Genomic DNA, 17,324 nt, shown 5'->3' on the forward strand with positions numbered 1-17,324 from the left:
GGCGCCGCGCGGCGCCGCGCGGCCCGCCGCGCTCGCGCTCAATCCCTTGCAATTACGGCCGCTGCTCTTTCAGTGGGAATTGACCCTAAGAATGTAAAAAGACCTATAATCTAGTATAGTGGGGAATTAAAAAAAAAATATATATTGCTTCGCATAATGTCGACCAAAATAAGACGGAAATAATGAAACTCATAAATGAACGTTTAAGTCAAATTGATGAAGGGATGTGGGGTAATACTTGTCGACATGTACAAAAGAAAAAAAAGAAGAATACTATAGACATTTTGACATGGAGTCAGAATTTATAATTCACCTTGGAGTGTAGCGAATCTTTCGGATTCGCTACACTCCTTTGATTTTTCAAGTAGCGATTCAGAATCATTATAAATAAATAAACATTAAATTACGTAATAACTGTTTTTCTTTAAACACCCGTATACAACCCCTAAATAACTGTATTTGTACTCGACTGTACCTCTTGTCACGCACACAAAGTCACTGTATATGTACAAGGGTTACCCACACATAAGGACGCGCGCACGACTGAGTTGAACTTACTATACCTATATGCTACTGTTGGAAATAAAAAATATTGTTTTGGTTTAAATGTAAATTATGGATCCAATATCCAATCAACTGAAAATTTAAGTTCCTGAAAGTCATAATTTCAGTGAAAATAAACTTACAATTTTAACAATACACAACAGGTTAAACTTAATCATTACTTAAAATACTCTTGTTGCCCCGAAGCATTTTACACAACCTTGCATAAAGAACACACCTACACAAGAATTTTAATTTAAGCTCACCGTGACTTTCAGATAAAATTGTAACGTGGTGCAAAATGCAGTACTTGTGTAGTGTAACTCTAAATAAGGGAGAGATAGCGGGATTTTTTCCCGCTCGGTACAGGATTGGCGGGCTCTGGCATGCGGTAGTCTCAGTGTCCGGCCACTTTACGATAAGTAGGTGCCACCTAGTTGCTCCCTGGCTGGCAAAGGGTCATTTAGAAATTAAGTGCCGTTTTCAAACTGGCACTAAGTACTGGCAGCCGGGAATTTTCAAATGTGGAACGGATTTAAAAGAGGCTGTTTGAGACTAATCACTTACTTTACATTATGTTTGCGTGTGTAGTTGAGGCAATACTCCATAGAGATGCTTATAATTATATTTTAAGAGCAAACATTTTGGAAAATATACACAACTCATTCTACTGATTATACAACGTTATTCTATTATTTGAACGCCTAGCAACGCATTGTCAGAACTATTTAGAAAACGTCATAATAATTGGAATTCACTACTTCCACCATCATAACATTTTTTTATGTAAGTAAAACAAAATGTTTACAAATATTTTTCAAGAAAGTTTCAGTGGACACTAAGTAATTATTTAAAACGGCATAGAGTTAGTTCATAAGGAACTACAAAATTAAGTAAATGTGTAAGTAGATACTACGTACGGGAGCATATAGGTATGTACATAAATATTAAGAAGACAAGTTTTGAAAAAAAAAATACACTTCATCCGAATAGAGAAACTTCCCCCTTTTGAGAAGTCGACTGAAATCATAAAAAAATAAGGCAAATTACTAGCGGTTATATAACGTTAGACGACAAATGTTCAGGTTATCTACGACACAGGTTCTACGTAACGAAATCTTCAAAACCAAATTAGTATTAAAACTTGTTGAAAAGTTCTCCTAGTGTTACATAATGAATATTTTGTTCGAACAGTAAATTGTCTAGTGTGTTTTGTTACGTAATTTAACTTTTATCTGCGCAAAGTGAAACACCTAACATTCTCTGAGGTGAACGAACTTTGTGATTAGATCGACGACTAATGTTTATAAGTTTATAGACGATATAAGATTGAAATATTTTAGAATATACACTGCAGTTAGTATTTATTTTCTTTTACTCAATACACACATAATTGATTGAAAAGGGAATTTGATAGGAGTAAAGGCGGATAAACATGGTAGGTACCAAGCAATAATAACAAAATGGCGGCTTTTGTAATTGATTGTGTTTTTCAATCTTTAAACAGTTATTTAAAAACTCGTCATCAGCCATTTATGAGAACAATAATCGCGTGAAAATCGATTACGGAATCAGTAAAAACAATTTCGTTATCATCAATCGCATTTTGAACGTCATGTTATTTATTATTGAAGTTTTGGATCAGGTTGTTCGGCATCATAATTAGGCGTTAGGTAATTTTAATTAACGGTTATTGATACTTTATTAATTGCGGTAGTTACGTTATATTAATTACGCAGTATTGCCGGTATTTTATAAGTAATTACCTGATTTCAATCGTTTCATCTACAATTCATACTCGTAAAAATTTATGTATCTTTCCTAGCCTCGAATTTGGTCATTGGATGGGGATCACTATTTAATAGGTACTAAACGAATTGATTAATGATAGTTGAGTAGCTTCAGTCTCTTTCTGTCAAGTGAGGTTTCATCATTAAATTACCAAATATTTAATCGTTAAAAGACCAAGAGTGTCAGACTCTTACTGATTCACCATGGCTTCAAAACCCACCATGTTCCTTCTTAAGCCCTTTATGTACCAGGGCCGCTGTCACTCTTTCGAACAATCCCGCAGCTTCGGCTGTCAAGTGACGTGATAACGTCTAACGTACTTACTTTCCTTAGGTATATCTGCCGTTCGATAGCATAAGATTAACGCAAAATAAGTTGAGGACTTCTTGCCATTCCCTCTTGCTCCGTATATTATTTATTTTTATTTAAATAGGATACAAATAAAGAAGTCATGCGTTTCATCAGTATTATGCATGAATATATTTCACGCATGCAATAAAATTACGAGCTTTCCACTCAAATCAACATTCATAAATGGAAAGCTGCAGCCGCAGTGTATTTTCAAAATCCATTGAATAAAGTCACTTGTTTTTCCCAAGCGGGTTCATTAAAACTGGCCTATATATTTTACAAAAGGCACGTGAGGGAAATGCACAAACACACTCGTTTCCCAACAAAGCGACGCAAAAGGACGTAAATAAAATAGATACAAAACAAACCAATCAGAGGTTTGAATGTTAACCCACGCCCGCAAGCGACACAATTTATTGAAACAATATTCAATTCACTCGCTCGAACTTCGCTCTGTTATGAAATGTTTCAGAATAAATATTCATAATTCAGTTCTGTATATAAATTGCTGTTAAGGTCAATGTCTTTTCGGTAATGTGATGAAATCGATGATGTATCTGATATTATATTAAATAATAATATATGTATTAGAAATGGTAGTTGTTGTCGTAATTGTATGTCTTGTCTGCTACCGTTAATGTTTTGTCTAAAATATTTGACGCATCTGGATCTAAACAACACTTTTCATTTATATATACTTACGATTACACATTATTTGATAACCCATAAAATAATGTATTTGACATCAGAAACTTAACTCCATATTATGAACTAGCTTCTGCCAGCGGTTTCAACCGCATCCCGTGGGAACTACTTCCCGTACCGGGATAAAATGTAGCCTATAGCCTTCCTCGATAAATGGGCTGTCTAACACTGAAAGAAATTTTCAAATCGGACCAGTAGTTCCTGAGATAATATTAGTATAGATTAGCACCGGTCGCCCTCGTCTTCGTCCGCGTACAATTTTATTTTATCGTAAGCGACCCTCACTTCATACGAACTATCAACCCCCGTTTAACCCCATAAATAATAGATTTTGGTAAGATCCTTAATGTATGTCTTCCCCCTATAAAGAACCTACCTCCCTTCAAGTTTGTAGGAGTTTATAGTTTCTTTCTGTGAAAACAGGAAAAAAAATCGTGGTGGCCTAGTGGGTAAAGAACCAATCTCTCGAGTACGAGGGCGCGGGTTCGATTCCAGGTCAGGCAAGTACCAATGCAACTTTTCTAAGTTTGTATGTACTTTCTAAGTATATCTTAGACACCAATGACTGTGTTTCGGATGGCACGTTAAACTGTAGGTCCCGGCTGTCATTGAACATCCTTGGCAGTCGTTACGGGTAGTCAGAAGCCAGTAAGTCTGACACCAGTCTAACCAAGGGGTATTGGGTTGCCCGGGTAACTGGGTTGAGGAGGTCAGGCAGGGCAGTCGCTTCTTGTAAAGCACTGGTACTCAGCTACATCCGGTTAGACTGGAAGCCGACCCCAACATAGTTGGGAAAAAGGCTCGGAGGATGGATGGAGTGAAAACAGGAATAAATAAATAATAGTGGGAAATGTACTAGAGTTTATTTGTAACCCGTCAGGCTTCACATCCACAGTAGTAAAAACCGGCCAAGTGCGAGTCGGAATCACGCACGAAGGGTTCCGTACCATTATTTAGAAAATGAGCAAAAAAATCACGTTTGGTGTATGGGAGCCCCCCAAAATATTTATTTTATTCTAGTTTTCAGTATTTGTTGTTATAGCGGCAACAGAAATACATCATCTTTGAAAATTTTTATTTTCTTACTACGCACGGATAGAGGAGCCAAAACTATAGGGTCCCGTTTTACCCTTTGGGTACGGAACCCTAAAAATGAAAACAAGCCGTAACACACACAGGGGAATTACGACCTTTTACATGTAAACCTGTATGCTGTTACGTAAAACTGGTTTCGTACTAGAATATGTGTTTTTACTTTCTAGTCGGTATTTGTGAAGAATTTTCTTCTTTATCGTTCAATGATTTTTCAAATTGTAGTGTCTGGCAGTATTTTTTTATGGATGTTTTCTAAGGAATACTTCTTAGCATCTTGTTTTTATATTATATTCTAGTTGGATCAATAATAACCAATAGTAAATGTCAGGCGACCGTGAAAAAATATGTAATTATATGCGTTTTTCATAACTTGAGAGGCGCTGAGTAGCTAAAAACTGCGAATAATATAAAATAAATATAACAGAGTTTTAAATGTTATTATTAGTCGTTTAAGACTGTCGGATCAGGTGCGGGTTGTTGTGCCGATTGTCGTTACGGCCAATGGTTTAATAGCCAAGAGCCTCGACGAACACCTCAGGAGGCTCTCGTTGGGCGGCTGGATCAAGGGACTGATTCAGAAGGCAGTACTCCTTGATACGGCACGTATTGTGAGGAGGTTTCTGTCTCTGGGACCCTAACCACCGGTACCTACCTTGGACCCTGTGCCCGATATCGGTGGCAACCTATTTTTTATACTTTTAAATGTTTTTTATTTTTACATTTAATATTTAAAAATGTAAATTATATGTTTGAAAATAAATAAATGACAAAAAAAAGTCGTTTAAAAAGAACTATGAAGGTACCTACGATAACCAGTTCTAAACTTAATACCAAATGAAACATGCTGTATAATAAAGTAATATTTCATAAGAAAAATATAATTGCACACAATATGAATTTGTTATCTCGGCCACGGTTAACATACTGACCAACCAGTTCCATTCAATGTCAAAAAATGATTACATGAGTAAATGTAATTAAGTGGGTCGAAAACCGTATGTTACTCAAATGTAACGAGCTTTGCTTCAATTATTCAAAACACATCCACAATCTTTTATCAAAGTTTATAACTCTATAATAAAAAAAACTGCAAAAATTATACTCTTCTGTGACTTCATTTTGCGAATGACGAGATTAGAAAAGCTGTAAAGGAAACATTTATTCGGCAGAGTCTATATTTATTAATATCTGTTTTACAATTAGAGGAACACATAATATTATAATCCTTTTATATGTCATCAGCCATGAAATGCGTCCTACATTATCGACTTTAAGAAACTACAAAATGAACATTTTCAACACACGTACGTCCTACTATTGAATTCCTATACTGTTCTCATAATATTTGACTCAGTGTTTTTTCACTGCACTTACAATTTCATACAGAACTAGCATTTTTACAGGACTGGTTCGAGTTACCCAATATACATAGGTCCATTGATTGATTGAATGCGTAGGAAAAAAAACGACCTTCATAATTTTTAATCTGAGCAGGTTTTCTTTGCTGCTTTAATTTTGATAATGTTGCAACAACAACTTCCTAAAACGGAGCAGTCGAGGTTAAATCACTTTTATTTCAGAAAGTTCACACGAAGACTGAAGTTAAAACTTTAGTTAATGGTACTTTAGCTAATGATATGCTTAAAGAAATTCGAGATGGTAATACTTATGTTGATGAACGAAGAGAGGTTCGTTTTAGGATGATGAAGCACAGATGGTTGACGCTGGCTCACAATGCCTTTGTCCATTTGCCCTTAGTCAGACTTCAATTTGCGGCAGCGCCACCAGCAGACCTTCCGACATCGTGCTCCACAGAATTTAAGACAGCGAGCTCGACAACGAGGGCCAGCGTACCAAGAGCAGTGAAAGGTTCTAAGAAAAGCGCTAGATTGGATAGAACTTGAGCTACAGCGTTCGGTGCACTGGTTTTCGCAGCTAGAAGGACACTGAGAGCGACAGTAATTAACCTTAGTCTTTCTGTCTCGCTTTTTCTTCTTATTCCTCTTGCACGCTCCGCCTTTACTTGTACTTTTTTTATTTTTGCCTTTACACACTTTCTCGGTCGCTTCGTTCTTATCGTTCTCGTTGGCGTTCCCACTTTCAGGTGCGTTGAGTTTATTGTCTTGGCTTTCGCTCTTAGTCTTGTCCGCCTTGTCTTTATCATTTTCGTTGATTTTGCCTGTGCTGTCGCTACCATTCTCTGTCTTGCTAATACCTTCGCTTTCGTCTTCGCTGGCGGCCTCTTCACTACTCACTATATCGGTCGCGTTTTTCTTATCGTTTTCACTGGTGTTCTCACTTTCAGTTCCGTTGAGTATATTGTTTTGGCTTTCACTATCAATTTCAGCCCCTTTATCCTTATCCATTTCATTAGCTTCGCTTATACTCTTGGTCTCATTCTTTGTCTTGCTGATATCTGTGCTGTTATTTTCGTTCCCATTATTCTTATCGGTTTCGTTACCTACCTCGCCTTCGCTTCCGCTTTTGGTCCCATTCTTTTGATTGGCTTCATTGACGTCACTACTCACTACCTCGGTCGCGTTGTTCTTGTCGTTCTCGTTGACATTCCCACTTTCAGTTCCATTGACTATATTGTTTTGGCTTTCGCTATTAATCTCGGCCGCTTTGAGCTTATCCTTTTCATTAACTTCGCTTATGCTCTCGGTACCATTCTCTGTCTTGCTACCTTCGCTTTCGCTTTTGGTCCCGTTCTTTTTATCGTCTTCGCTGACGGCCTCATCTTTGCTCACTATATCGGTCACGTTATTCTTGTCGTTTTCACTGGTTTTCTCACTTTCAGTTGCATTGACTATATTGTTTTGGGTTTCGCTACCAATCTGACTGCTATTGCTACTGACTTCGTTTATGCTCTCGGTCGCATTCAATGTGTTGCTGATACCTTCGCTTTCGCTTTTGGTCCCGTTCTTTTTATCGTCTTCGCTGACGACCTCATCTTTACTCACTATATCAGTCGCGTTTTTCTTATCGTTTTCACTAGTGTTCTCACTTTCAGTTCCGTTGACTATATTGTTTTGGGTTTCGCTACCAATCTGACTGCTATTGTTACTGACTTCGTTTATGCTCTCGGTCGCATTCAATGTGTTGCTGATACCTTCGCTTTCGCTTTTGGTCCCGTTCTTTTTATCGTCTTCGCTGACGGCCTCATCTTTACTCACTATATCAGTCGCGTTTTTCTTATCGTTTTCACTAGTGTTCTCACTTTCAGTTCCGTTGACTATATTGTTTTGGGTTTCGCTACCAATCTGACTGCTATTGTTACTGACTTCGTTTATGCTCTCGGTCGCATTCAATGTGTTGCTGATACCTTCGCTTTCGCTTTTCGTCCCGTTCTTTTTATCGTCTTCTCTAATGTAATCGTCTCTACTCACTATCTCGGCCACGTCGTTCTGATCGTTTTCGTTGGCAACTTCACTTTCAGTTCCATTGACTATATTGTTTTGGCTTTCGCTATCAATTTCAGCCCCTTTATCCTTATCCTTGTCATTAGCTTCGCTTATGCTCTCGGTCCCATTCTCTGTCTTGCTAATACCTTCGCTTTCGCTTTTGGTCCCGTTCTTTTTATCGTCTTCGCTGACGGCCTCATCTTTACTCACTATCTCGGTCGTGTTTTTCTGATCGTTTTCACTGGTTTTCTCACTTTCAGTTCCGTTGAGTATATTGTTTTGGGTTTCGCTACCAATCTGACTGCTATTGCTACTGACTTCATTTATGCTCTCGGTCGCATTCAATGTGTTGCTGATACCTTCGCTTTCGCTTTTGGTCCCGTTCTTTTTATCGTCTTCGCTGACGACCTCATCACTACTCACTATGTCGGTCGCATTTTTCTTATCGTTTTCACTGGTGTTCCCACTTTCAGTTCCATTGACTGTATTGTTTTGGGTTTCGCTATCAATCTTGGCCCCCTCATCCTTTTCACTGACTTCGCTTATGCTCTCGGTCCCATTCTCTGTCTTGTTAATACCTTCGCTTTCGCTTTTGGTCCCGTTCTTTTTATCGTCTTTGCTGACGGCCTCATCTTTACTCACTATATCGGACGCGTTTTTCTTATCGTTTTCACTGGTTTTCTCACTTTCAGTTCCATTGAGTATATTGTTTTGGGTTTCGCTATTAATCTTGGCCCCCTTATCCTTTTCACTGACTTCGCTTATGCTCTCGGTCCCATTCTCTGTCTTGCTTATACCTTCGCTTTCGCTTTTGGTCCCGTTCTTTTTATCGTCTTCGATGACGACCTCTTCACTACTCACTATGTCGGTCGCGCTTTTCTTATCGTTTTCACTAGTGTTCTCACTTTCAGTTCCGTTGAGTATATTGTTTTGGGTTTCGCTACCAATCTGACTGCTATTGCTACTGACTTCGTTTATGCTCTCGGTCGCATTCAATGTGTTGCTGATACCTTCGCTTTCGCTTTTGGTCCCGTTCTTTTTATCGTCTTCGCTGACGACCTCATCTTTACTCACTATATCGGTCGCGTTTTTCTTATCGTTTTCACTGGTGTTCCCACTTTCAGTTCCATTGACTGTATTGTTTTGGCTTTCGCTATCAATTTCAGCCCCTTTATCCTTATCCTTGTCATTAGCTTCGCTTATGCTCTCGGTCCCATTCTCTGTCTTGCTAATACCTTCGCTTTCGCTTTTGGTCCCGTTCTTTTTATCGTCTTCGCTGACGACCTCATCTTTACTCACTATATCGGTCGCGTTTTTCTTATCGTTTTCATTGGTTTTCCCACTTTCAGTTCCATTGAGTATATTGTTTTGGGTTTCGCTATCAATCTTGGCCCCCTCATCCTTTTCACTGACTTCGCTTATGCTCTCGGTCCCATTTCTGTCTTAATACCTTGCTTTGCTTTTCTTCCCGTTCTTTTATCGTCTTCGCTGACGGCCTCATCTTTACTATCTCGGTCGCGTTTTATTGTTTTCACTGGTGTTCTCACTTTCAGTTCCGTTATATATTGTTTTGGTTTTGCTATCAATCTTGGCCCCTCATCCTTTTTGACTTCGCTTATGTTTCGGTCCCATTCTCTGTCTTGCTTTTTCGCTTTCGCTTTTGGTCCCGTTCTTTTTGTCTTTCGCTGACGGCCTCATCTTTACTCACTATATTGGTCGCGTTATTCTTATCGTTTTCACTGGTGTTCCCACTTTCAGTTCCATTGACTATATTGTTTTGGCTTTCGCTATCAATTTCAGCCCCTTGATCCTTATCCTTGTCTTTAGCTTCGCTTATGCCCTCGGTCCCATTCTCTGTCTTGCTAATACCTTCGCTTTCGCTTTTCGTCCCGTTCTTTTTATCGTCTTCGCTGACGGCCTCATCTTTACTCACTATCTCGGTCGCATTTTTCTTATCGTTTTCACTAGTGTTCTCACTTTCAGTTCCGTTGAGTATATTGTTTTGGGTTTCGCTACCAATCTGACTGCTATTGCTACTGACTTCGTTTATGCTCTCGGTCGCATTCAATGTGTTGCTAATACCTTCGCTTTCGCTTTTGGTCCCGTTCTTTTTATCGTCTTCGCTGAAGGCCTCATCTTTACTCACTATATCGGTCGCGTTTTTCTTATCGTTTTCACTAGTGTTCTCACTTTCAGTTCCATTGAGTATATTGTTTTGGGTTTCGCTATCAATCTTGGCCCCCTCATCCATTTCACTGACTTCGCTTATGCTCTCGGTCCCATTCTCTGTCTTGCTAATACCTTCGCTTTCGCTTTTCGTCCCGTTCTTTTTATCGTCTTCGCTGACGGCCTCATCTTTACTCACTATATCAGTCGCGTTTTTCTTATCGTTTTCACTAGTGTTCTCACTTTCAGTTCCGTTGAGTATATTGTTTTGGGTTTCGCTACCAATCTGACTGCTATTGCTACTGACTTCGTTTATGCTCTCGGTCGCATTTAATGTGTTGCTGATACCTTCGCTTTCGCTTTTGGTCCCGTTCTTTTTATCGTCTTCGCTGACGGCCTCATCTTTACTCACTATATCGGTCGCGTTATTCTTATCATTTTCACTGGTGTTCCCACTTTCAGTTCCATTGACTATATTGTTTTGGCTTTCGCTATCAATTTCAGCCCCTTGATCCTTATCCTTGTCTTTAGCTTCGCTTATGCCCTCGGTCCCATTCTCTGTCTTGCTAATACCTTCGCTTTCGCTTTTGGTCTCGTTCTTTTTATCGTCTTCGCTGACGACCTCATCACCACTCACTATGTCGGTCACGTTTTTCTTATCGTTTTCACTGGTTTTCTCACTTTCAGTTCCATTGAGTATATTGTTTTGGGTTTCGCTATCAATCTTGGCCCCCTTATCCTTTTCACTGACTTCGTTTATGCTCTCGGTCGCATTCAATGTGTTGCTGATACCTTCGCTTTCGCTTTTGGTCCCGTTCTTTTTATCGTTTTCGCTGACGGAGTCATCTTTACTCACTATCTCGGTCGCGTTATTGTTATCGTTTTCACTGGTGTTCTCACTTTCAGTTCCGTTGAGTATATTGTTTTGGGTTTCGCTACCAATCTCGGCCCCTTTATCCTTGTCCTTATCATTAGCTTCGCTTATACTCTTGGTGTCATTCTTTGTCTTGCTGATACTTTCGCTTTCGCTTTTGGTCCCGTTCTTTTTATCGTCTTCGCTGACGGCCTCATCTTGACTCACTATCTCGGTCGCGTTTTTCTTATCGTTTTCACTAGTGTTCTCACTTTCAGTTCCGTTGAGTATATTGTTTTGGGTTTCGCTACCAATCTGACTGCTATTGCTACTGACTTCGTTTATGCTCTCGGTCGCATTCAATGTGTTGCTGATACCTTCGCTTTCGCTTTTGGTCCCATTCTTTTTATCGTCTTTGCTGACGGCCTCATCACTACTCACTATGTCAGTCGCGTTTTTCTTATCGTTTTCACTGGTTTTCTCACTTTCAGTTCCATTGACTGTATTGTTTTGGGTTTCGCTATCAATCTTGGCCCCCTCATCCTTTTCACTGACTTCGCTTATGCTCTCGGTCCCATTCTCTGTCTTATTTCGCTTTTGGTCCCATTCTTTTTATCGTCTTCGCTGACGGCCTCATCTTTACTCACTATATCGGTCGCGTTATTCTTATCGTTTTCACTGGTGTTCCCACTTTCAGTTCCATTGACTATATTGTTTTGGCTTTCGCTATCAATTTCAGCCCCTTGATCCTTATCCTTGTCTTTAGCTTCGCTTATGCCCTCGGTCCCATTCTCTGTCTTGCTAATACCTTCGCTTTCGCTTTTCGTCCCGTTCTTTTTATCGTCTTCGCTGACGGCCTCATCTTTACTCACTATATCGGTCGCGTTATTCTTATGTTTTCACTTCAGTTCCATTATTTTATTGATTCGCTATCAATTTCAGCCCTTTGATCCTTATCCTTGTCTTTAGCTTCGCTTATGCCCTCGGTCCCATTTCTGTCCCTTTTCGCTTTTTTGTCCCGTTCTTTATCGTCTTCGCTGACGACCTCATCACCACTCACTATGTCGGTCACGTTTTCTTATCGTTTTCACTGGTTTTCTTTAGTTCCATTGTATATTGTTTTTTTCGCTATCAATCTTGGCCCCCTCATCCTTTTCACTGACTTCGCTTATGCTCTCGGTCCCATTCTCTGTCTTGTTAATACCTTCGCTTTCGCTTTTCGTCCCGTTCTTTTTATCGTCTTCGCTGACGGCCTCATCTTTACTCACTATATCGGTCGCGTTTTTCATATCGTTTTCACTAGTGTTCTCACTTTCAGTTCCGTTGAGTATATTGTTTTGGGTTTCGCTACCAATCTGACTGCTATTGCTACTGACTTCGCTTATGCTCTCGGTCGCATTCAATGTGTTGCTGATACCTTCGCTTTCGCTTTTGGTCCCGTTATTTTTATCGTCTTCGCTGACGACCTCATCACCACTCACTATGTCGGTCACGTTTTTCTTATCGTTTTCACTGGTTTTCTCACTTTCAGTTCCATTGAGTATATTGTTTTGGGTTTCGCTATCAATCTTGGCCCCCTTATCCTTTTCACTGACTTCGTTTATGCTCTCGGTCGCATTCAATGTGTTGCTGATACCTTCGCTTTCGCTTTTGGTCCCGTTCTTTTTATCGTCTTCGCTGACGGCCTCATCTTTACTCACTATCTCGGTCGCGTTTTTCATATCGTTTTCACTAGTGTTCTCACTTTCAGTTCCGTTGAGTATATTGTTTTGGGTTTCGCTACCAATCTGACTGCTATTGCTACTGACTTCGCTTATGCTCTCGGTCGCATTCAATGTGTTGCTGATACCTTCGCTTTCGCTTTTGGTCCCGTTCTTTTTATCGTCTTCGATGACGGCCTCATCTGTACTCACTATATCAGTTGCGTTATTCTTATCGTTTTCACTGGTGTTCCCACTTTCAGTTCCATTGACTGTATTGTTTTGGGTTTCGCTATCAATTTCAGGCCCTTTATCCTTATCCTTGTCATTAGCTTCGCTTACGCTCTCGGTCCCATTCTCTGTCTTGCTAATATCTTCGCTTTCGCTTTTGGTCCCGTTCTTTTTATCGTCTTCGATGACGGCCTCATCTTTACTCACTATATCAGTTGCGTTATTCTTATCGTTTTCACTGGTGTTCCCACTTTCAGTTCCATTGACTGTATTGTTTTGGCGCTATCAATTTCAGGCCCTTTATCCTTATCCTTGTCATTAGCTTCGCTTACGCTCTCGGTCCCATTCTCTGTCTTGCTAATACCTTCGCTTTCGCTTTTGTCCCGTTCTTTTTATCGTCTTCGCTGACGGCCTCATCTTTACTCACTATCTCGGTCGCGTTTTTCTTATCGTTTTCACTGGTGTTCCCACTTTCAGTTCCATTGACTGTATTGTTTTGGCTTTCGCTATCAATTTCAGCCCCTTTATCCTTATCCTTTTCACTGACTTCGCTTATGTTCTCGGTCCCATTCTGACTTTTCGCTTTGCTTTTGTCCTTTTTATTGTCTTCGCTGATTTTTCATCTTTTCACTATCTCTCGCGTTTATTGTTTTTACTGGTGTTCCACTTTCAGTTCCATTGACTGTATTGTTTTGCAGCAGCCTTTATCCTTATCCTTGTCATTAGCTTCGCTTATGCTCTCGGTCCCATTCTCTGTCTTGCTAATACCTTCGCTTTCGCTTTTGGTCCCGTTCTTTTTATCGTCTTCGCTGACGGCCTCATCTTTACTCACTATGTCAGTCGCGTTTTTCTTATCGTTTTCACTGGTTTTCTCACTTTCAGTTCCATTGAGTATATTGTTTTGGGTTTCGCTATCAATCTTGGCCCCCTCATCCTTTTCACTGACTTCGCTTATGCTCTCGGTCCCATTCTCTGTCTTGTTAATACCTTCGCTTTCGCTTTTGGTCCCGTTCTTTTTATCGTCTTCGCTGACGGCCTCATCTTTACTCACTATATCGGTCGCGTTATTCTTATCGTTTTCACTGGTGTTCCCACTTTCAGTTCCATTGACTGTATTGTTTTGGCTTTCGCTATCAATTTCAGGCCCTTTATCCTTATCCTTGTCATTAGCTTCGCTTATGCTCTCGGTCGCATTCAATGTGTTGCTGATACCTTCGCTTTCGCTTTTGGTCCCGTTCTTTTTATCGTCTTCGCTGACGGCCTCATCTTTACTCACTATATCAGTCGCGTTTTTCTTATCGTTTTCACTGGTGTTCTCACTTTCAGTTCCATTGACTATATTGTTTTGACTTTCGTTCTCCATCGTATTGACTTCGCTTGTGCTCTCAGTCTCTTCCTCGGTTTTGCTATTGGTCCCGTTGTTTCCATAATCTTCGCTGACGTCCTCAACCTGGGTTCCGTTATTCTTAATGTTCTCGGTGACGTTTTCAATCTCAGTCTTGGTTTCGTTGTTATCTACACCCTGGTTGATACTTTGGCCAATAGTGTCCGTTTCGTTAACGTTCCAGCACTGGTTCACGTTCGTGCTACTGCCGCCATTGGTAAGTCCTGTGGACATAAGATATTTAAGTTATATAACATACGTTTACTATATATTAGATACTATAATGAACATCGTTTTCAGGCGACCACCGCTTGCACAGATCACGAACGATTAATTTACATCAATTAGTAATACTAAACCCAATTAATTAATATGAGTCATACGATTTCAATCATAAATTAATGTTATTGTCTCAATAGATATGTCATAACCAGTGATTTATTGGACTATCATTTAAATAGTAGCTCGATATATTAATATAAGGAGTAAGTCAAAACAAAGGTGGTAACATAATAAAAAAACGGGCTTGTTACGTGTCTGTTCGTTTGCATGTATTAAAAAGATTAATTTACCCATATTAACAGAAAATAGAAGTACGCAAACAATAACACAATTATGTATTTGCTTTTCGCACGAATGGTTCACAAGGGAGAGATGTATGTAACTAGTTACTTATGTGGGCAAGGATTACGATATAATGATCCATGAAGTTTGACTAATATTAATACTTTTATTACTTAGGCAAATGTTTCGCATCTGTGCATAATATATCTTTAATGCGTTTTGTAATAAACGGAGGAAATAACTTTTATTTACGAGAGCAACAATCTGACCCGTATGGAGCTTTTGGTAGCTGCTGTTAGTAATAAAAACTCCACATAAAATGGGGAACTGACAAAAATTCTCGATCGTTTATCGAATGACGTCACAAAATGAGTAAACCCACACGATAGCGTAGTTGTAAAAACTGAAAACAGCTTTCTCTATCATTTGTGATTGCTAACGTGAAACCATACGACGAATAACCATAATCGCAACGAATTCGACCCCTTACTAGACAAACCACGTTCCCAAGTACCTAGGGAAAAGTTAAATATCTTTCTAGATTATAATTTTACTTTAAATACTAAAACAGAAAATCACATACCAAATGAACCAAAAGAAAATATGCTGTAAATCAAGTAACCTCGCAAAAACAACACAAATAAAATCATCGTACAAAAAAATCACGGTTGAAATCCGATATTTCAAAGAGATTACATTGATCCAGCGAGTGATATGAAATAGGATGTGTGACTGGAGGGTGCCGTTGCATGGCTGGGGCGACCATGCAAATTGTTCAACAATAATGGGCCCAATGAAGCATGAATCATAATGTGTGGACCGAGTCATGAGAAATACGGCTATTACTTTGGCAAATGGCTTTTGGAATGCCCGCTGAGTTAGCGTTTTGGGGATATTAATGTTTAGTGAAGATTTTGTAAGTTAAGTATTGATTTTGTGTGATGATAGATGATTGAGATGCATTTGATGATTGTTCTATTCGATGCTTTGGTGACAGTGCACACAAATATTAACACATATATAATATATGTGTTGAAACAGTTTAGCCTTTTTTTTTAAAGACGCAAAAAATCATCAAATCACCCCTCCCGCTGTGGGTTAGCAGCGGTGAGGGAGTGTCAGACTCTAACCGACTAAAAACCGTGTTCCGTTCAGTTTAGCCTGACGTTTCAATATTCTGTATCAATTTACTGAGACATACCTATACTATAGGGTCAAGGGTTTAGAAGAACAATCTTCTATTCTTCATATCCCTAGTGCAATGACATCATGCTGTTTATAATAGAGTATCGATAATAGAGCATCGCAGTTCAGATGAATCCTTTGTTCAAACAGGACAATATAAACATACAATAGTTTCGTTTCATGTCATCAGGTCGTGGGCTGAAGGTGTTAATTGGACGAATTTTTCATTAGCAAAGTTACATGATGGCCATGTGTACTGGAAGATATTAAGAAAAAAGATTGTGTGAAAGTAGATATGGTAAGAAAGAATGTTACTTGTGAGATGATGACAGTATATGGAAGGAGAAAACATGCTGCGTCCACCCCAAATCAAATTGGAATAAAGGCAGGAGGATGATGATGATGAGATATTGAGAACAAAAACGGCAGATGATGCAAAAGGGTAAAGCGATTATATGAACTGTAAACTGCACTTGTATTATTAATATTCTTTGTTTGATACGAAGCCCGCGCCCGCTACCGCTCGTAGCTTGCACTGTTAATTACAAAAAACAAGTGTAGGAGTGCGCGGGAGTTTGCTTTTCCAAACTTATGTTCCTCATACTTTTTACAACGGTTTGATATTAGCGACAAGCGATTGCGACTTTTTACTAGCGTAACCAACAAATTGACACAAATGAAAAATAATATAAAAACCTTGTCACACAACATTATCGCGTTTTAGAAACCAAATATTCATTTTATGTGAGCGGTTCAGTAGTTTGGTTTATTTAAGTACATAAGAAGTCCCAACTTCTCGGTAAAAGGTTTCAGTTATTGGTACCGGTTATATTTAAACCCTGAGAAGAACCGTGTTCATAACCGTCATTACACTACCAAATTATGAAGGATCTTTATAACATAAATAAAAGGAAGAATGCTCTAATTGTATTTGAAAGAATTGTACAGTATAACTTATGCTACATTTAATTACTTAAAGAATCCTGTTATAATTTTCGGTAGAAAAACGAATTACGTTTAGGTACTAAATCTGAAATCTACGATCAAGTCTTGGATTCTTTTTCAGATAAATCTCTTACAGTTTATACCGACTTCGAATATGATTAACCACAACTTAAGAGCTCATTTCCAACATTAAAGCTAAACTACTATTCCTGTCCTATTGAGTATTTCAGGTTTGGTAATGCGTAGTTATTTCACAGACAGTATGGCACCCGTACTTCAGTGTATAATAAATGTTCTACAGCTCGAAACATTGTTGTAACTTGCTGTCATAAAACCACACAAAGAAAGTTTTATAGTCTACACACAAATCTACTCGTAATTTGAAATATATGGTTCGTTATAGACAC

At 39.1% G+C, this 17,324-nt stretch overlaps 2 protein-coding genes across 2 annotated transcripts; both read right to left on the reverse strand.

Annotated features, from left to right (window-relative positions):
• Positions 1-5,371: 5,371 nt before the first annotated feature.
• On the reverse strand, positions 5,372-9,390 carry LOC135117967 (putative uncharacterized protein DDB_G0282133). Its single transcript, XM_064038650.1, has 2 exons — positions 9,383-9,390; positions 5,372-9,327 (listed from the first exon to the last, which is right to left on the reverse strand). Exons 1-2 carry the CDS (start codon positions 9,388-9,390, stop codon positions 6,240-6,242), a joined length of 3,096 nt encoding a protein of 1,031 aa, XP_063894720.1. The 3' UTR covers positions 5,372-6,239.
• Positions 9,391-9,504: 114 nt separating this feature from the next.
• Positions 9,505-15,502, reverse strand: LOC110376491 (myb-like protein X). Its single transcript, XM_064038651.1, has 6 exons — positions 15,371-15,502; positions 13,496-14,447; positions 13,204-13,450; positions 12,113-13,121; positions 11,556-11,779; positions 9,505-11,502 (listed from the first exon to the last, which is right to left on the reverse strand). Exons 1-6 carry the CDS (start codon positions 15,435-15,437, stop codon positions 9,505-9,507), a joined length of 4,497 nt encoding a protein of 1,498 aa, XP_063894721.1. The 5' UTR covers positions 15,438-15,502.
• Positions 15,503-17,324: the final 1,822 nt, after the last annotated feature.

The sequence above is a fragment of the Helicoverpa armigera genome, chromosome 16 (genome assembly GCF_030705265.1).
Source record: "Helicoverpa armigera isolate CAAS_96S chromosome 16, ASM3070526v1, whole genome shotgun sequence".
NCBI classification, from domain to species: Eukaryota; Metazoa; Arthropoda; class Insecta; order Lepidoptera; family Noctuidae; genus Helicoverpa; species Helicoverpa armigera.